Source organism: Pseudonaja textilis, chromosome Z, assembly GCF_049901715.1.
Source record: "Pseudonaja textilis isolate UNSWEBS1 chromosome Z, rPseTex1.2, whole genome shotgun sequence".
Lineage (NCBI taxonomy): Eukaryota > Metazoa > Chordata > Lepidosauria > Squamata > Elapidae > Pseudonaja > Pseudonaja textilis.
The window spans coordinates 87537188-87559089 of record NC_142008.1 but is presented as its reverse complement, the minus strand read 5'-3'; the positions used below and the strand labels follow the sequence as shown (position 1 = coordinate 87559089).

The window sequence follows — 21902 nt, the reverse complement described above, 5'->3', positions numbered from 1 at the left end:
AAAATTCAGATGAGATAACCCTTCAGAAGATGCTGTCCCACAAACATTTATATTCTAGTGAGTGGTATATACATCAGACCACCTTAATTATTGCCTTATCCAAAGGAATCTTGCTTTAACATATTTAGCTTTCTCCACAGTTTTCCATCTCTACTTTGGCATTATTCTGAAAGCAGCCAAATATTGTTTGTTTTCTACTTTTTCTAAACTTCTCTTTTGAGATTGGTTTAGCCAATACACAATGGTGCTCCTCCTACTTCTTTACATGTAAATATACTTTTCACTCGCTTCAAAGAGGATTTCTTTTTAACTTTGCTTCTTGTGGACTGGTTAATTTTAAATCCCCCAGTTCATTCATTCATTCATTCTTACTATTTAAGTCATTCATATTCCAAATGTTTGAGCTTAATATAATCATACAGGGTTCTGGTCTTTATTGTGCTGTTTAATATGTGTGTATGTATATAAACACAAACACTCAAATAACATAGTATATACGTACAGGTTTTATTATAGTGCATTTTGCGTACCAACAATTGTTACTTATTTTTGATATTCCTAAACATAAAACAAAATGGGAAGAATGAAAAGCTAAATGATTAAATTATAAAACCACTGAATGTTCAATAATTCTCGAAATCAAGAAAGATGGGGTATGAGGAAATACACAACTTCAATAGATAATTCCCGGGCTCTTTTTTATTTTTGTTTCCATCCCTCTTTTAACAGGACTGTTAACTCTCCAGGACCATTAGACAGAAAAGCTTTTCCCTACTGTTGAGCTAGTGTTGTCCACCCAACTTTTGAGCTGGCACAACACAATACCGACTTAACACTTGTCCCCTTTGCTAGTCCTTATCTTGTCTCTTCTGGATCTATTACAAATAATTACAGAATGTTTAATGAGTATGCCACTCGTGACAGGCAGGTGATTGGTTTTATCACTGATTTTGGTACTATTCCCCGTCAGCATGTCACCAATTAATGGAGGAAATGTACACCGACCAGCACACTGTAGCATCGAAGAGGAGGGTCTCAGTTCAGGTCTTTGCCTGTCATTTCTAGGTTGATTTTATTTGCTAAAACCTTAAGTCCATTTGGGCATCTTCTAAGTTAAAATGATATAAAATAAGAAGGGGGGAGGGAGAGAGTGGAACTCGGAAGGAAGCAGACTCCACCATGATTGTGCTTCTAATTTTCAGGGTCTTAGAGAGTAGACAGTCTGACAAATGCTAGCTGTCAGCAGTCACCTTTTTTTTTTTTACTTTAGGGGAAGCGGGAGTGAAATTGATAGAGAAGGAATTCAAGCCAAGTGGCAAATAAACTACCCCCTCTTCTTGCCCACCTGAAATAGTGCAGTTCTGCCCTCCTCGTTGGAAACCTGAAGAAAAGCTAACATAAAAAACATAAATGTGAGAGGAACACAAGGAGTTCAGACAACCTACTGCTAACAAGGAGAGCAAAGGTGGGAAATAGATGCCTGATGGAGGCTGCCTGGTGACCAGAGTAAAAGAGCAACCTGTGGCTCCCAAGACAGACTTCTGATTCCACCTGTCATTGGTCTCCTGAGTTTGCCTGGTAAAATTTAGAATATTTTATTGAATACACATCTTGTACAGCGGTATCAGGGGAAAAAAATTAGGGAAAACACCAAATTGTTGGTATTCTTAAATTAATCCCTCATGAGTTCGGGGCAATTTCATGAGTAGAGAAGGGAACAAGTATTATCAGGACAAGTGCAAATGGGAACAAGAACAAAATGAATTCCCTGACATTGTTCACAAGATCCTTGGGAGATCGAACTTAATAATAACATTTAAAACAATATTTTAGTTCTTTTGGATGAGGGCTGTTTAGCTATCTGGTTAAAAGGGGGGGGACTTCAGTGGCTCCATTCTTATTTTTCTTCTTTGCCCCAAGCACCACTTTCCCCTTGCAATAGATTGTTCTCTTCCCCCTCCCCAAAGGGGGTGGAAGAAAATTGAGTAAGGAGGGGAAAAGGAAAAGGGAAAGCAAATCAATGAAGGCATCTTACTAAGATGTATCCAGTAAAGAACCTGCCGGCTCTCTCTTCTCTCACTTCTCTGCCTGCCTCTTGGTTCCCTCGGTTTGTCTTTCCTCTTTTCTTTAATTTTTCTTTTATTCTCACCCTCACCCAGCCCACATTTCCATATCAAACCTGGGATCGTACTTGCAGCTGTTATAAAAAGGCCATCAAAGAGCAGCAGTCTTAAGGGCGATACTCCAGCCAACGAGGGGACGGCGTTGTCCCCTCCCCCCACGGACACACACACACACACACACACACACACACACACACACACACACACACACACACACACACACGGCACAAGAACACCCCTCCACATCCTCTTCCCCAACCGGGAGATCTTTCTTCCTCCTTTCCTGAAGTTTACCCTCTCTGCCCTCCCCACCCGCCGCTTTTATTCTCCTGCCAGCTTGCCCCGTCCGTCCGTCACCATTTCCACCACGGGGAGGCAACGCGCCCAGCCCCTTCAGCGGCTGAGCATTGGCCGGAAAACTTTGCTCGCCGGGGCCATCGGCGTGGTGATGATCTTGATCCTGGTGATCCTCATTCCGGTGCTGGTGAGTTCCGTAGGCATCGACGGACACTACGAGATGCTGGGCACCTGCCGTATGGTCTGCGACCCCTACCTGGGCAAGACCAGCACCACGACCAGCGCCAGCAGCATCCGGAGCGAGGGCGCCGAAAGCCTCAGTAGCACAAGTAGCGACCACAGCGGACAGCCCGCGCCATCCACCCTCGTCCAGGGGCCCCAGGGCAAGCCGGGGCGGCCGGGCAAGCCGGGCCCGCCGGGATCCCCGGGAGAGCCGGGGCCCCCGGGCCCGCGGGGTCCCCCGGGAGAGAGAGGAGATCCTGGGAAAACCGGTCCGCCTGGCCTGCCCGGGCCGGGACTGAGCACGGGGGCCATCAGTGCGGCCACCTACACCATGGTGCCCCGTGTGGCCTTTTACGCCGGCCTCAAGAACCCTCACGAGGGCTACGAGATACTCAAGTTCGACGACGTCGTAACCAACTTGGGGAACAACTATGATGCCGCCACGGGCAAGTTCACCTGCAACATCCCGGGCACCTATTTCTTCACCTACCACGTCCTGATGCGCGGCGGCGACGGGACCAGCATGTGGGCAGATCTGTGCAAGAACGGGCAGGTAGGCGGGCGACTCCGCTTGGCTCTCTTGGCCGGCCGTGGGGGAGCCTTGGCTTCCCGGGCGCATTTTGTCGATCCCTCGGGATGGGGAAAGGCGGGAGAGGGGAACTTTGGTCGCGGAAGCGATGTTTTTGGAAGACATCTTATACTGGAGGTAAGGAGGTCTTCCCCGAACCATTTGGTGATTCTGGGAATGCCGCCTCCCCAAAGTGCATAGTAACTTTAGTCCGCGCGTGTGTGCAGTTGGCGAGGGTGGCGCCTTGTCCCGCGAAAGTGGGACTGCGGTACTCTCCGGGCCTTTACTAACGCCCTGCCGAACGGAGAGAGGCTACTTCTGCGCAAGGATACACTGTATAGAATTCTGCGTGAGGTGATTTGTAAAAGACCTAGAGACGCACCTCGCTGGGTAATTGTAAATCTGTGGGGAGAATCCCTTCTTCCATAATAGCATAGTTGTCCAAGAGGTCGTGATAAGGAGTACCAGTGGCACATATGCCATGGATTTCCCCCCTCCTTCTGGAAACGATGGGAAGCTCGATTCAATAACCAAACCACAAAATACTTCTCTTATAGAAGCATAGAGGGATAAAAACTAAAGGAAAGTAGAAGCTTGTAACTTTTTAAATAGAAGCTTAGGTGCAAAACTCCTCAACCATTTTTTTTTAAAGATCTAAGCACTCCACAGAGAGATAAATTCACAATTTCCATCTTAATACATCAAAGGAACATTAAAATCTAATAAAGTAATGCCCCCCGTCATTTATATTCCTGCTCTATACTCTGCCCATTGGGATGAGAAAAAAAATACCATCAGGGCTAACTAACACTCTCCCTCTCCCCATTCTAGTACCCGCTTCCCATCTCTTACCCACATCTGTCTAGTAGGCACCCTGACATTATTCTTACTTCATCATTTGATTTATGCATACTTTGTAGCAAGCCTTACTGAATTCAATGGAGCTTACTCCCTAACACCCTTGGAGTAAGAAAACCTTCAGTGCAAGTCAAATACACTGAAATTGAAATAGCTTTAATTGGCTCATTTAAATATCTCTTTTTCTGATTCTCAAAATGTGTTGCATTTCAGTTTTAATGCATATGCGTGCGCGCGCGCACACACACACACACAGATGTTGCTGTTCTTTAAAGTAAGTCCTGAATGGTGGGAAATAGCCTTTCAAAAAAGGAAAATAACTGCCTCTTCAATCACCCTGTCGAGCACCTCAAAAATCTCTTTTTTTTCCTCACCAAATCATCCCTTTGTGCTAGTACAAGTTAATATTGCCAGCGCCAGAGGGAGACTAACAATGAGTTCTTGATGCTCTCTAATTGAATTTCATAATTAAGTCCAGCCTCTGCAGAACGGCTTTTCTTGTTGTATCCAACTAACATCTTTCTCTCTCTTTCTCTCTCCTTGGTAATCCTTCACAATTGCTTGACATGAATACTAGGATACTATTGCTTGCAAAGATCTCACCTGTGTATGTAGTTTTTATTAATTAATGGAACAGAAATCTCCATAGTGTCAGGGTTCTTTATGAGTTGACACATAGCTATAATGCTATCCTCACAATCTCAAACTTGAGTTTCAATTTGCAAATACTATTAGGTTTTTTCAAACCAAAGGTATAAAAATCTTATGGCACAAAAGAGACGAATAAATTCTATTTCCAACATGAAGAAAAGCAGGCAACGCAATGTATTTGTTAGTCTTTAGGGTACCAGAAGACTTGTTGTCATGACTTCAATCTCCTGCTCACCCATAAATATTTGTTGAAAAGGTAATTAAATCCACTTGTATCTGCTCTGATACTATGTCCTACAAAGAAATCCAATCTTTAATCAATAACTAAGCAATTAGCATAAGCTTAAATATGGAACAACACACACACACACATGCATCCTTGTATGCTGTCTTAAAAACTTTGCTGCAAACTCATTAATTCTCAAATGTCCATGGGAAGAAATCTAAGACTGGAGACTATAAATTTTATTATTCCCAGATATGTTTATACTTTAAAAGATAATTTTCTGAAGGTAGAGCCCCAAGGTGTAATATTCAGTGTGGGGAGGATCTTTCTTTAAAAATAACTGCATATTTCTCCTGCCAGTAGGTAAAACTTGCTGCTCAGGTCTTTCAAATTTTTATTTATTATTTTGTTCTTGTTTTAACTGCCTGCTAGTGGTTATAATATTTATATGGGGTTTTTTATGTTTTTAATTGTACACTACCTAGAGTCATGCTGTGAGTGAGATGGGCAAGCTTCTAATTTTGATTAATAAAAGGATAAAGCACATTTTGAAAGTCAGGTGAGGGGGAGATTCTTCAATTGCTTGGGTTTTCCCTAATGGCTTGACTTCCTCATCATTTTCTTCCGTGTGTGCTTTTGCTTTTTCATTTATTTATTTATTCAAATTAGTAATAGCCATCCAATTCCAATGAACTCTGGACATTTTCAAGTAAAGCTTGAAGGAGCTTCGAGTACAGTTTCTCTATCTCTCTTTTGATGGTTTATGAGTTCTCTGACCATATCATTCTCTGCTTAAAAAGAACTCTGGTTAAAATGCTTTACAAAATATTTTAATCTGAAGAAAATGCCACAAAGATTTCCCATCGTTTTATTTGACATGCATCAGTGCCCCCATCCCTACAATATTAACTATTGTAGTCTGTTTCCTGTTGTTGTAGGATTGTTGTCTTAAATGCAACAGTGGCTCAAAATACTCGACTTGAGGTGAAAGGCAAGGATGCTTTCCCATATCATGACTGCTGTGATAGTTGAATTTGGTAGCATAACTGATGATAGGAAAATGTGCTCTCCATTAATTTAGTTGATGGAGGATAAGTCATCTAATACATATGATTTAATCCTCAAACATTTCACCACCTTCTCCCAAAATCCTTTTCTTGAAGCAGCTGGCTCACTCTCTCTAACGTTAGACAGATCTAACATTCCAGACTAGCACTGACTCTTATAGAAGTAATAAATGGCTTCTCTGGGCATATTAGCGTGTGTAGAATATATTGTCAGGCAAGTGTTTCCTCTCCTGGCAGATTTCCTGATTTCTTAGATTTCCCAGAATTGTCACCAGTTCATTGAAGAATGTCTCTGCCCTGAACAGTTGCTTGAGAAGCAGAAATGTGACAGGTGCCACCTTATCTGATATGGAAGTGTAGTAATGGAACAAAAGGATATCTACTTCTTATTTCTGCTTCTTATGCACACTCAGCTCCTCCAATAAATAGACATAGAAGTGAAAGAACTGGGTTACTATTTTTACTTCTGTGTACACAATATAAATTGTATTTGTCTTCATGATTAATCTTATGCCATGTAAATCACATTTTGGCCAATTTTACAACAGCCTACTGTACAAATTCTACAAAGATTGGAAGTGTCCATCAACCACAAGATTCTATTTAGATCTCAGTTTGGGAAACAATTTACCCTGAACTGATTAGAAGAGTATTTAGGACCTGAATCCAAATTTCAGTAAAGAAATCAAAATATCTGATAGATTTGAAATCAACAAATGGGTAACTTCTTCAAATTAGATGAAGTTTGTGGGAATGCTAGCCCTTTAGAACAGTATGAAGTCTGTCAATTTTCAGACTAATAGATGAAAGGTGTTTTTGTGTTTGGTATGTTTATGGATTGATTAAAACAAAGAAACCAAAGAGGTAGCTGCTGATAATGTTTTCTTTGTAGAATTGAATCAAATTTTCAGTAAGTGGCCTCTTTCGATGAAATAAGGTGTACCGAATTTGAAATGACTAGTCTAAAGGGTTTATTTATTTTGTAGAAGTCTTATTATTTAGGAGTTTCAAGAAAAATTCCTCCTATTTAAAAGAGATGGCCTCAACACTAGCATGTTTGTAAACTATTGTAAGTATTATTTAATTTTATGTGCTAGTAAAATCTTCTATTGTGGTACTTGGTGGGAGGAGAAAGCTTCAGAAATTGCTCATTTAGCATAAAAAAAATATCACAGTAGGAAGAGATGGATGCCGGCTATGGAAGATATCCACACCTGAATGAAAAAGGTTTCAGCAGCCAACATTTTCAAAATCTCTCTGCTTTATCCTCCTACATCCTGCAATTATGGCCAATTATTTTCTTATCTGTTGCTGGAAAATAAACGACTATCGCTAACACTATCAGAGAGCATGGAACTCTTTATATGGAAGTTGGTCTGCCAATTAATGTTCTTTCCTTTGAAATACCTCTGACACATTTCCAAGGGAATCCTGAGGATTCTGCAGAAAAAATAATTAACATCGAGTAAAATAGATAAACAACTTTATCAAATTTCTCTTTGTTTATGGGGTTGGCTTTTCCCAGTCTGGCCTATTTGCACAAGTGTAATAATTATACAGTGTGGAAAAACAATGCCTTAGTCTATATTATTGTCTATATTTCAGCTCCCAATCATCTCAGCTTTTATGACAAATACTCAGAATTCTGGGAGTTGAAGTCCACACAGTTTAAGATTGCCATGGTTAAGAAACAATGATCTAGAGATTGAAGTAGATGTTCTGGAAAGAAGTTCCAAATACAATAAACAAGTGGCTATTGGAAGACTTTAGTTTTGAGTTTATATATATAAAAAAGGCACCTGCACCTGCATGCCCACCCTATGTCCAAATAGCATTTTTATTCATTACTTTTAGCGGGTGTTTTATATGCATAAACTGAGTTTAGAACATCCTGAATCTCTAGAGCTAGATAAGTGAAGGTCAGTGAAGGTGAGCAAAATTATGAGAAATAAGAATAGAAAGATAAAAAAAGAAGCTTTCTGGAAGTAGATTCTTTGGTCGCTATTCCTAGCTTTTTAATCGTATTTTGCTTCTGAGAAATACTGCAGTAATATTCTGAGTATCTTTACTGCATTTCAATAAACGTTGTTCTAAGACTACTCTCCATATTTGCTATATCTGGATTTCTCTATACAACAATAATGTTCCCAAGGCCCACACCAACACCCTTCAGAAATGTAAAGTCCAAGAAAAGAAATAGCATGTGATTTTTAAAGCTTTGATTGTCAGTTTTTAATGGGGATGTGCTTGTCATACCTTGAATGTCACACTTGAAATTTTCTTCAGTATTACAGATAAGATGGAGAGAGAAGGAGAGGAAAAGCAAAGTTATTAAGTAAGAAAATATGATTCTCCAATTCATTTTGCAGGTCTGAAAAGTCTAAAAGGGCAGCAGGCACTGTGACTTTAAATATTTAATAACTTCCCAATCAGCAAATATATTTTTTCTTCTTTTTTCTCCTAGTTTCCCCTTGTCTGTTTGCATTTTTGCAAAGCTCAACTCAGGAATGTATTCCAGAAGATAAAAAGTGAAGTACTGTTGCGTACAGAATGCAACACTTTGCCATCTAAAACATGACTTTCTCTCAATTCTCCACTTCTGGACCAAGAATAGCTAATGGCTCTTTGTTAACTGCTCTGAGTGTGACATATCAGATATAAACCAAAATGGCTGCGGGCAAATCATGCCTCTTTTCCATCAATCCAAAATGTAAGGATAACAATATTAGCTGACTTCACAGAAGGTGTCAAGGTTTGATGGTAGGAAGGAGAGGAGAGACACTGATTACTATGTTAAGTACTTTATAGCCTCAAGACCCAGTTCTATCGTGTCTAGGTATAAATGCTCACAGAGTTATCAAGCAGGATTCTCAGCTTTTGAATGCAGCTCTCCAGAGTTTCCTTTAAAAGCAGCTTGCTCTGTTGATATTAGCAGGTAACAATGCCTATCTCTGTATTTGAGAAATGACACATTCACTGCAGCTTAATACTCCTTGAAAACGTCACTTTGGGGAAGGACACTTTGGAGCTTATGCTGTCTCCACGTTTTATCAATTTCTGAACTGTTCTCTATAGGAAGTTATATCTATCTCTTTTGAATGAAAAGTAGGACATCATGTTTTGGGTCAATTAATGGGCTTATTCCAAACTTTATTCTTCTATATGAGCATTTAATCTGTCTTAAACCCATAATATGCATTAGCCTGTAATATTTCTGATTTGCTTTTGATTTAGCGTGTTACATGGATCCAGCTTTATGAAGGTTTATGGAGGATCCTTATATATATTCCAGACTACTGAGATATTCGGTAAACTGCAATAACATAAATGATGGCATAATTAAATGTATCAGGTCAAATCAGATTTGTTTTACAAAATAACCCATAATATACATAGATCAGGGGTGTCAAACTCAAGACCTGTAGGTGGATCTGGCCTGCAGGGTACTTAAATCTGGCCCACAAGACTGCCCTGGAAACAGGGAAGGACCAACCTGTAGTGCCTCTGCCAGTGAAAACGGAGCTTGGGAGGGCTGTGCACATCCCTCTCTCCGGGCCCCATTTTCAGCCATGACAGCCTCCTGCAGGAGGCCATTGTAGCCAAAATTTCACTGGCAGAAGGATGTAGGAGGCTGTCACAGCAAAAAATGGGGCCCAGGGGGTGGGGTCGTACATAGCCTCCCAGGCTCCCCTTTTCACTGGCAGAGGGCTAGCAAAACAAACTAAAAACAAAACAAAAGGAGAAATGTTTCCCCGTTTTGTATTTGAGCATCCAAGAAGGGACAGGAAAGAAGGGGAAAGAGGAAGGCAAAAGAAAAAAAAGGAAAGATGGGAAGAAAGCAAGGAAGGAAAAAAAAGAAAGGAAGAGAAGCAAAAAGAAAGGAGAATGAATAAGGAAGGAAGGAAGGAAGGAAGGAAGGAAGGAGGGAGGGAGGGAGGGAGGGAGGAAGGAAGGAAGGAAGGAAGGAAGGAAGATTATAATGAGAGGAAGGAAGGGTCTGAGGGAAGTCCTGCCTTAGCACTTGGCCATCACAAACGCCCCCAACACGAGTGATGTTGAGCTGGCCACGCCCCCCCAAGTCAAACAGAACCTTGATGCGGCCCTCAATGAAATTGAGTCTGACACCCTGGCATAGATCATGCTAAACCAAAACAAACAAACCACTTTATAATTTAGTGTGGTGCATGAATTTTATACTTGTTAACTGGGGCACAATTACATCACAACGTAGTGTTCTTGCTTGTGATTAGTATGTTGAAAGAAGCTAGACAATATGATTTGTAAGTCATGGATTACAGTTTAAAATGTTACTACATGTGAATTTAGATAATTTATCCATTAGGGCAGGATTAAGAAAACTATATGTTAGGTATTTGTTACAATTATAATTGTATTGAATATAAATACCCAGGTTTATTGCATTGTGGCAACAAGCTTTGAGGTTGAAATACTTCATTCTTCTGGTTTCTGAATGTTCACCTAATCCTGCCACTTTCCTTCATTTAAAAATTATCAGAAAGTCAGGGACAATACAAGAGTAAAAACCTTCTTTTTCCATCTATAAATATTACCTGTGAATTAGGGATGGTTGCTGAGATTAGAGAAATTGGTTGAGTTACTATTCAAAGAAAAGATGCAAATAATGAAAGTAAATGGCTAAAACTGAGGTGGGAATGGAGCAGTGAGATAAGCTCTTGTGGAAAAATTAGAATTTCTACTATGCATTTTTATCATATTGGAGTCAAAAGCTGCACAGAGCTTAATATAACTGTTTCATCTCAAAACCTCTTACAGATCTTAGAATTAAGTGAAAAGTGCAGCAATTGTTGAACAAACCAGACTTAAATTGTCTTCTTCCTTCCTCTAACCACGCTCCCCCCCCACACTGCCGCCAAACTGTGCACACCCAAAATCAAGCAACATCCTGGATAATTGGGGTGCAGGAGGAAGCTGGCACAAGCCAGTGTAGGCTTCTTACTTTTGGACCTATGATTTTGTGGTCAATTAGAGTAAAAACCTGAATGTTATTGAATGTCGCCAATTAAAGCTGCTTGAAATGATTCTCAACCATAAGCCAGAGGTGCTAAAATCCCCACTTCTGCACAACCATTAACGGGATGGGCAGGGCTGAATTCAATATAGGCCCTCAGCAAATGGGGAAGAGAGTGCTATGTTTATCCCATTTGCAGGGGAAGAGCTGTTTGGTTCTTTCCCCATTCTAGTTTTTGCAACAAGGCTTCCAAGAATGTTGCACTGCAGTATTCAAAATTAAGGTACAAATTGTTATTGTTAGTTTATAGAACTCTATGGTTAAAGAAAAAGATTTCCTTCCTGAAGCCTATTTTCTAATAACATGACACTTCTCCCATTTGCAATGTGTGTGTGTGCGCACGCACACACGCGGGCGCATGCCCGCACCCTCCCCCCTCCCACATAGCTCCTTCAACATTATTTTTTCCTCATTTTCTCCAGAAGAGATTAGATCATTTTTAATTGTTGGACTAAGTGCTTTTGAGTATGTGCAGAATGTCTCTATCTGAAGAACTCAATATGATATTAAGTTTTAGAAGAACCATACTTGTTACATTTCATGGGGAGTGTTTTCCTAGCAAAGTCAAGGAGTTCTATGTCTTGAAAATTAGTTATTTCAAATAATACTGTACAGTGCAGGAGACAGAAAGTGAAGTGTAGCACTTTCAGCTCAGTGTTTAAAAAGCATGTTCTGTGCTAGTTGATGCAATTATGAATAGTCCTCATTCGATCCCAAAATTTCTGCTGCTAAGTGAGGCAGTAAGTAACTTTTGCCTCATTTTACAACCTTTCTTGCCATAGTTCTTAAGTGAGTTACTACAGTCATTATGTTAATCATATGGTTGTTAAGCGAATCTGACTTTGCTTGTCAGAAGGTCGTAAAAGGTGATCACATGACCCTGGGACATTGCAACCGTCATTAAATACAAGTCAGTTGCCAAGTGTCTGGATTTTGATCACATGACTATAGGGATGTTGCAATGGTCCTAAGCGTGAAAAATGGTTATAAGCCACTTGTTTCAGTGATATTGTAACTTTGAATGGTCACTGGATGAACTGCTCTAAGTTGAGGACTATCTATAGTACAGGATTTTGTCCTCTCAAGGAACTGTGCCTTAAAAAGAGGATTTTCAAACAGGATGCTCATGATGAAAATCCTGAGAAATTTCCACCCACCCATTTGATACTCCTCTTGGAACTGACCAGCAGCTAGATCTGAAGAACAGAAGGGCCTTTGTTAGACAGCCATGTTTGTTTAATTTGTTTAATTAATTGCACTTCTTTTTTTGCAACCAGAAACAATCTGGTGGATAGGTATTGGCTAGTGAGAGTTCTCACATTGCTTGTAGATTGCTGTTTTTTAAAAAATATTTTGGTTTCCCCTTTCACACTAATTCCTTCCTACTATGCAACATGTACAGTAGTTATTGAGCATTATATACTTCACTTGTTTTATGTAGCATTTTTATTGTTAGTTAAAATAACTCCAGCTGATTCTCCAGTTGACCCTACTGATAAAAGTCTAAAAGCCATTTAACTCAGTTAACTACTGTTCAACTGATAGCCCTATTGATCTCTCTCTGTCAGTTCCTCCTGTCCAAAAGAAACACATGCAAAGAAACATGATCTATCAGCCAAGGTCAGGACAAGCGGCATCTGTAGCAGAGAAAAATAGCCAAAATAAACAGCAGAAGTTTCAAAAATAATAAAGGCTAAACAATACAAGGAAAGAAAGAAAATACAGAATGAAATCATGCTGCTAAGAAAGTTTGATCAAAGGCACCCAGGAAGCAAAGAAGTCACTGAGATTGTCTCTAGTCTTTTGTCCAAATATTTTATGCAAAAACAGCAAATAATTTTGTCAAACTCACTCAGTGTTCAATAACTCTTCAGGAACAAGGGCTACTCAGAGAAATTCATGATATTCCTTCCTCCTCCTATTTTACCCTCAAGTCACTCAGTCTTCTTCTTTTAGTTCTTGGTTCTTTGGTTTAGTTGTAGTTATTCTGCTGCTTGGAGATTGCAGAGTATCTTCAGGAACAAGAATTTGAGCTTACAGTACATGGTCTAAGTGGTAAAAGGCACCAGGCTAGAAAGTGGGAGACCATGATTCCAGTGGTGGGATTCAATTTTTACTACCGGTTCTGTGGGTGTGGCTTGGTGGACGTGGCAGGGGAAGGATACTGTAAAATCTCCATTCCCATCCTACTCCTGGGGGAAAGTTACTGCAAAATCCCATTCCCTCCCCACCCCACTAACCTGCTTTCCAGCTCTGTTCTCCTGTGCAGGGCAACAAAAGAAGAACTAGCCAATCAGCTGGGACTCGGGAGGCAGAGAACAGATGGAGGCGGGGCCAGTCAGAGGTGGTATTTTCCGGTCCTCCGAACTACTCAAAATGTCTGCTACCAGTTCTCCAGGACTGGTCAGAACCTGCTGAATACCACCTCTGTTCTAGTCCTGCCTTAGCCATGACAGCCAGCTAGATTACCTTGGACCAGTCACTCTCTCTCAGCCCATTTTAGAGGATTGTTGTTGGGAGACAATAGGAGGAAGGTATATTGGATAGGCTGACCACCTCGAGTCATTTATTAAAATAATTAAAGGCAGGACACAAATAGATAAATTGGTTGTCCCAAGTTTGATTCTGAGACCTGAAGATAATCCTTCTTAAGTTCAATGGATTCCTTCTCTATTGTTTTCATCTCTTCTTCTGAGAATGATTGGTCTGAGCTAGTCATGATAGTCAGACTCTGAATGGCTTTTTGAACTCTTTCTGCTTGATATTCTTCCAGCATATTTCCCATCCCACCCTGTAACCTGTGATATAGGTCAGCATTTCAACCACTATAGCCCTCCTTACAATGGAAATGTGATGCATATCTTACATTTCTGCTCAAGATTAAAGTAAAGATGGTCTTAATGGGAAAAAGAATAGCAAAACTACAAGCCTACTTTGGCTGCTATATCAGAAATCAGATAGTTGCCTGAATAATAGAAGCACAAGGTTGCTCTCTGAGCCTCAAATCAAATATTCTACTTACTTTTTAAAATACAAATCTAAAACTTGCATTCTGGAAAAGGAATGAACTAGTTAATTTCTCAATTTTAGGAATTTATTTATACTTCTTGAAAGATGCCTTCTTCCCCCTGTTCTCTCTAACGCACTCAGCAGGGTCTCCACCTCACATTCCACGCTGAAGTAAGGTTGCCAAACAAATTCTCTTGTTATTTAAAGGTACCAAAAGCAAAGGCAAAACTGGTTCACTTCAGTTTGAAGCTCAGCATTTTCCATTTTGGCAAAGCCAGCTGTGTCTTCCAAATCCAGAATTATCTGAAGGGCAAGCCTTCCAAACACGGGGGGTTAAACTACTACATATGCTCTCCATCCAGATACTAATTTGCGGGCAGTTGTTCCTTCTTGTCCTTTCCTGACTGTTGCTGTTTTTGCTTGTAAAAACAGCAGAATATTATCTGATTAGTTGCTTGCAGAAGATTAGAAATGCCCCTCCTCCCCTGAAAAAGTGGAGGTGGAATGGCAGGAGAGACTGCTAAGTGACTGTTTTATAGAAAGCATGCTGGAGCTGTAGTGTAGAGACATTCAGCCTATCCTTTGTACCTGTTGGAAGAACCGTCCATCTGGGTTTAATTCCAAATGGGGAGAAAGACATTGGAAACATGGAGCCTGCTTGGAAGGATGGTTTAATGGAACAGAACCATTAAGCACATGGTCCTGGTGTAGCTGAACACATGGAGTGGAGAGTGAGATATATTTATACCCTCTCTTGGGCCTTGCAAGAATACATCCTAGCGGTTGTCAGTCCCAGGGAGCTATGTGGGGGTCCAGATAACCTTGTAGGCTGTCTGTGTCCCAGGCTTGGTTGAATCTTGCTGGGTGATGATGTAATGAAGAAGTCTGTGCTCTGAAACAGTATTGGGCAATTCCTATTATGACTTTATGGCTTTGTCCTGGTTTGGATCTTGAGTGAGGGCTAATCCTATCACCCTGGAGCTAGAGGCCTTTTGTCTTGTAGATAGGATGGCCCAATCTTTCTTGGGCTATTAACAAAGGCGGGGGCTGCTTTCTAAGGATGTGTTTCTCCTTTTCTCATCCAGGGAGGTATAATATTCTGCCTTTTTAAAAATTTCCTAGAATATTTCATTCTTCTAGGAGAGGGGTGGGTGCTAACTTTCTACAATCCCAAAGTCCTCATCAAGCAATATTGTAATCAGACAATGCCAGATCTTCATGGATTGCATTGCTTACCTAAACCAGCCTTTTCAACCTGGGTCTCCACATCTGTATGGGTGATAAATGTCAAAGAGACCGAGAGAGTTCAACATTGTCAGCGGAGGACCTTCTAATTAGATTGGGCCATCATTCAAATTCAAAATGCAAACCATTCCTCATAAACTGTTCAGTTTTCTCCCTCTCTTTTTAATACAATAGTTTTTTCAACGCTCTATTCATCTTTTCAGTATAGTTAGAAAAATAAAATTTGAAATTGCACATTGCAGGTTTTGCCAAGAATGGAAATGAGAAAGAAGCATGGGAAGGATAATGCTATAATCAATTAAAAATACGTCAGTGTAGTTATGGTCAGTTTACCAAGGCATTTGACTTCTTTCCTTCAGTAGATCTTCAGATACGGGTTTTTTTTTTTCCCACAACTGTTGCAATGATTATCTAGGTCAGCCTTCCACAATTATGCTAGCTGGAGATGAAGAGTTTTGTGTAGTCAACATGCCTGGAAGGCATCAGATTGAAAATGACTGATCTGGACAATACTCTGAGAACTTGGAGGAAAGCACTTAACCTTTCAGTTTCCTTACGAATTATTGGAAAGTAAAATATGCTAAATTAGGATGAGAAGGAACCCCAAGGGGGAGTGAGCGATTTGGTGAGTTGTAGTATCCGCTCACCTGCACTTCTAAACTGTCATTCACAGAGGCTCATAAGAGCAACCTCTCATTTTTCATAACCAGCGGGCCTCGCTGCCCTTGTTCACCATGGATAAAAGATGCTAGATCGTTAGGATCGTAAATCAGTGGTGGCACTTCAGGAGCACCAGCATCCCATGTAATTGCAATCTCTACTGGTGATCAGAGCTATTCTGGTCTCTTGAGAAATATAACTCACCTCTCAGCCACTGTTATCCTTCTCATCCATTACACCAAAGGGTGAGAGCTACAAGCACCAGGAAGCCTCATTCAGGGAACCAGTTACATAATCCACAGAGAAAAGCAGATGGGTGTGTGATTGTGAGATCAGAATCTGAATTATTTCTATACCACATGAATGATGTATGAAAACAACAACAGCATTCAAAGAGCAGTTTGCAAAGAGAGTGGCATGGAGTTCTCTCTTTCCACCCTAGGAATTCAGGATTCAACAGCCAGTGGAGTTTCCCGAATACATGCAGGGATCTTTCCTTCCTTCTCTTCATATCATCTAGCATGGCAACATGCTGTCCTAGTAATAACTGCTCAGAAAGATACCCAGGTATAACATTGCTGGCATGCCTATATTAGAAATTACAAAGGTTTGGAAACAATGGTGGCCTGGTGCCATAGCAACTGGGAAGCTTTTGAGGATATTCAATGTATTGGTTTATATAGTTTACAAGCACAAATGTCTCTGGGAAGGATTTTTTTTTTTTTTTGAGGGGTGGGAACAACAGATTTACCCAAAACTGTCCAGAGAAAATACCTAAAATACAAAAACAAAGGAGTGGATAATTTATTTTTTAATTTTTGGTAAAGGCGGGAAGCAGAATTTGGTTGTTGAATAGACCTGGTAAAACCTGAGACATCCAGTTACTGATTATTTTGAAAGGAAAATGAACAAACATTGATTTGTTGATTGGCCAGCTTCAAGGGAAAAGGAGTGAACATTGATTGGCTAAAGGTTTTCTACAGACATGACTATGACCATAGTGTTTTAATGTTAGAATAAATCTGCAAATAGTGTAGACCAGGGGTAGGATTCAAATTTTTAACAACCAGTTCTGTCGGTGTGGCTTAGGTGGTGGGCGTGGCTTGGTGGTCATGTTATTGTCTGGATGTGGCCAACTCAATATCACTCACATCGAGGCACTCATCCCTTTGCCTGGCTTTTTTCAGTCCCATTGTAACTTTGAATGGTCACTCCACACAAGCAAAATACCAGCAAAGGAGGGCAGAAAAACTCCAGAGAAGTTCCAGAGACAGGAAGCCTAGTTCTGCCAAAAATGTAATAAGGGTTAAGGGAGAGGGAGTTTCTGTAAGCAACACCAGAATGTTTCCTTCCTGCCTTCCTTACAGGATTAGGCCAGTAATTTCTTCTAACAACCAGTTCTCTGAACTGCTTAGAATGTTAACAACCAGTTCTAGAGAATAGTTGTGAACAGGTAGAATCCCACTTCTGGTGTAGACTCCCTATCAATCTTGATACAGTAATTGTTGATCTGGACTGAGGAAGAATGAGAGATGAAAAAGTTGGGGCTTGGAAGGATAATATTAAACAAATAAAAATTTGTGACGTGAATTACCAGTGTAATGTTGTGTCATTTGGAAAAAAAAACCAGCAGAGGATATTGTGCAGTCATACCAATTTATACCTAATTAAAAGAAATCCTTGATGCAAAGTTTTTGGCTGCAGGCCTTATAGCAGATAATGCTTTCCTTAAAAGGCATTTAGCTTGATTTGTTTGGTTAAGTCTTCTGGAGCAATTTGCCTCTCAGGCATATTTCTGAATTACTCATAGTGGATTCTGCATTACTCACAGATATTTTAAGGATCTATGCATGGAGATAGAGTCTATTCAGTGTTATGAGAAGAACCAGAAAGTAACATGCTCTCCTGCCAGATTAATAAAAGGTGTATGAAAGACTGCCACTTTAATTATTGCGAAGTAATTCCCTTTGAGGAAAAGCTATGGTACCAAATAAAACCAATAAACTGAACCATAACAACTATCCAAATTAGTTAGATTTGTGCAATGTATTAAATTACACACATTTTAAAAAAATCCAAATTAACAGTAATCATGTTTATCACATTGTACAAAAGGAATCCTTAGGTCTCTTGCTGACCTGACTATAAGCATTTGGATGAACCCAGCCGGCAAGAATTATAGTCTCCAGTGTAACTATACATCAAGGGACAATACAGTTTTATATGCTAAAATGTGTTGGGTTTTTTTTTTCTTAGAAACAGGAGCCTTTTCAAACAAATAACAAATCATTGCACATTTATTGCACACATAGGATCTGTCATTTGACATTACCACTTTTTGTTTACAAAATCTTGCCTTGAAAGAAGAACTACCTTAGGTAGGCTATATAAATCTGGATGGCTATAAGCACAAAGAGTTAGGAGTTTTCTCTATGTCTTAGTAGACATTTATTAGTTGTGCACATTTTTGCAGCCTCCCAGATGTGGTATGAATAGCTAAAACACATGAGTGTGAAAAACAGTGTATTACATTGCAAGCTGGACACTTAATTCATCTCATAACTTCTCTCTATAATATGTACATAATCTCTGAAGACTGTAGAGAGGTTGAGAGGATGATATCACTAATATTTAATATTTGGGCTTCTCTCAAAAACTTCCCAGAGTCAGTCATCATTTTCACTACACCAATTATTGCAGTAAATAAAGGGGAGAAGGGGGAAGCAGTTATTTGCCTTCAAATTTCAGTAGCTCCATGGCAAGAAATCTATTCCTCTGCTAGCTGCTAAGTTGAAATGTGAGGATTTTACAGAAGACAAATCTCTATTTTAAGATGCCATGAAATGGAAAGATTCACAGATTCACATCCAGTTTAAAAAATAAGAAGTCTGAGAAGTGACAGCAAGGGATATGAAATTAACAATTAGCATCTGATATTAGATGGATAAAATACTTGGTTGTACCATTGTACCATTTTCTAACTTTCAAATACGCTATTTTAATTATTATAATTATTTCTATATCTACAATAATGCATCTTCTTTTTAGTCCGTGTGTGATGCATATCATTATTCTGAGGATTAATAAAGCACCCTGCCTAATGATAGGCAATTTATAATTGAGATGTTCACTAACTTGGGATCTAAGAAAATGGGAAGTCAGTGTACCCAAAACTATTGGGAAATTAATGTATGAGGAACTCTTTGGAAAAATTCTCACTAAAAGAACAAAAGATATGACAATGTGCAAGATTTGGGGAATGTTTTATAGCTTTGTGCTGGTCAGCAATGGACAAATCAGATTTTTCCTATTTAGCAGGTCATTGAGAAAAGAATTCACATAAGAAATTTTACAATGTGTATGTTACTTTAGGGAAAGCACATGAGATATAATGCTCGAATTATTATAAAATTTTTGAATGAACACGAAGTTAAATATTGCTTGCTGAATGTAGTATGAGTGGAATATACTAAAACATACATGAAAATAAGCTAAATGCTTGGTGAATGGATCAGTGTTAAGCAGGAAATAAGACAAGGATGTATGACAACCCACTGGTGATTTACTTAATTTATTATATATTTACTGGTAATGTTAAAGATAGGATGTGAATGCATGTATACATTTCTTGGTGAATGAAGACTATGAATTATAAAAAATATTTGAGTACATAATATAGATGACTGTGTGACTTGCTAAAATGTTTATTAAAATGGGAAAATGGATAACATGCGCAAATCTTAGCAGAAATGTATGGTATGTTGACTGCATTTGCCCTCATATAGCTAAATGAGAGTTAGTATGTCAAGAGAAGCACACAAGTTGAAGGCCGCAAGAATAGTTACTTAAGAAGTATTTATAATTGAAGAAGAAATAAATTCATTAACTCCTGGGTGCTGAATAAATGCAGATTGAATGGAAAAATAAGTGATTAATACAATGCAACAGAAGTACATTGTAGTGATTTGATTATTTAAAGTATGAGGGAGGACTCAATTGTAAGATAAATAAATGAAGGAAAAATGAATGGCGAAGAGGAAGCAGAAGATGCTTCCTTTTAGTCTGCAATGGTTTTGCATGATTTCACTAAAATTCTATGTTGCCCATTTCTGCATAATCAGTACGGTTTTTCAAAAATATACTTCGAAAGGTAAATGTATTTAGATGCCCATGGACAGTAGCCAGGGAATTATGAAGTTTGACACATTTTAAGATTCACATTTGAAAAAATATGATTTGGTATGAGCATTTGTAGAAACTGAATTTGTCAGGCATCCTTATAACAACCTGCAGAAAAAAAGAACTTCTGGTTCTGTATATCTAAACACAACCTGATCTTAATCTGCATTGAAATTTCGAGTCCATTTTGAAAATCTCTCATAGGATTTGGAGGCTTTTAGCTGTGTTCTTATGACATGCTTATTCATGATTGGTTTATTTATCCAATTTCTAAGCTGCCCAATTAAAAAAAACACAGCTTGGATGGCTTCAAGAAGTTAAAAGCATACTATACTTCATTCTCTGTTTGCACAATATGTTGCAAAGTCACCCCAGGGGTTGGTTTTGCCTCATACTAGGGGCAAAACATACGAGGCTAAAATGAGGCTGGCTAGCTTATGGCATAGAATGAATGAACTATCTGTTCCTAGGTCAGCAGGCAAATTTGGCTCCAGAATCTACTCTGCTTTGGGTTCCACGCTCATACTGGCAGTCCTATTTCCCTGACATATACACCTTGCTTGAAAGAAAAAAAAAACAGTATCAGAAGGCTGTTTCTGGAACATCCAGGCCTGAGGAGAGGGGGATGCAGCTAGTACCTTGTTCCGGGGCCCATGGAACTCAAAGGGGCCCATAAAGGGCGATTTTTTTTTTTTTAAAAAGTATAAAACCAAATTTTTAAAAAGAAAAACAATATTGGATATATACTTCATACTCTATACCAGAGGTGGTATTCAGCAGGTTCTGACCAGTTCTGGAGAACTGGTAGTGGACATTTTGAGTAGTCCAGAGAACTGGAAAATACCACCTCTGACTGGAGATTTTACAGTATCCTAACCCTGCCTCACCCACCAAGCCATGCCCACAGAACCGGTAGTAAAAAAAATTGAATCCAACCACTGCTCTATACTTTGTGTGTTTGACAGAACCTTTATTAATCTGAAACACTGTGAAGAGTTATTTATGTAATTTATTGAATTTTAATTTCATTTCTGTGGTGTGCCCCTCCATGGGAGAGAAACTGCGCTCCCGGCTTGGCCCCCGCGTGCAACGCCCCATCCAGACCAGCCCCAACCCCGCCAGCACCATGAAGAGCCCAGCCGAGGAATTTAGTCTTATTCCAGCACTTCATAATCCTCTTGGCATCTCTGGGAACATCAATTTATCTTCACTAGTTAACAAATAATGTCATAACAGGCTCATGTACTGTGACAAGGCAGCTCCTTAACGAGAGGAGATAAATGGCCCTAGTGACAATGCCAAAATGGCTTTTGCTGCCATTGGTGTTTAACAAGCAAGTGCATTGTAGAAAGACTGGCAGTGAAGGAGAGATGCATGACTAGGGTGGAAAATAAAGCTGCTGCACTGCTGTCTGGAACCCCTTTGCTTAAGTTCTCTGTCAGTATTCAAGGACAATTTTATTCAACCCAAGGCTTGGTTAATTTTAATCGGGACAGCTCTAACTTTTAAATCAATATGCATGCACTTCAGACTTCTATCTGTAGTTTTTCTCCCTTTCTGGCTCTTGATTTTTTGCACTCTTTCAGCTCTGTTTATTTATGCGGTATGTGAGAGCCTTCCCCTCGTTTCTATCTCTGATACCCTCATCAGCATACAAGAAAGAGCCAAGGCTAGGGCATAAAATAAAAATAAAGGTGAAAACTACAACCCAGGACAACTGTATGTTCCTTCTCAGATTCAGCCTTTC

The 21902-nt window shown here is 39.6% G+C and overlaps 1 protein-coding gene across 6 annotated transcripts in view; it reads left to right on the top strand.

The window, feature by feature from the left end:
* Positions 1-2471: 2471 nt before the first annotated feature.
* Positions 2472-21902, top strand: part of C1QL1 (complement C1q like 1) — a 52359-nt gene continuing 32928 nt past the window's right edge. For all 6 annotated transcript variants that reach the window (XR_015740395.1, XR_015740394.1, XR_015740393.1 and 3 more), the window contains exon 1: positions 2472-3195. Coding sequence is in view for 2 of the 6 variants with exons in the window: in XM_087918080.1 (XP_087774206.1) it covers positions 2572-3195 (624 nt within the window). In the remaining 4 variants the exon portion in view is untranslated. The remainder of the gene's footprint in view (positions 3196-21902) is intronic.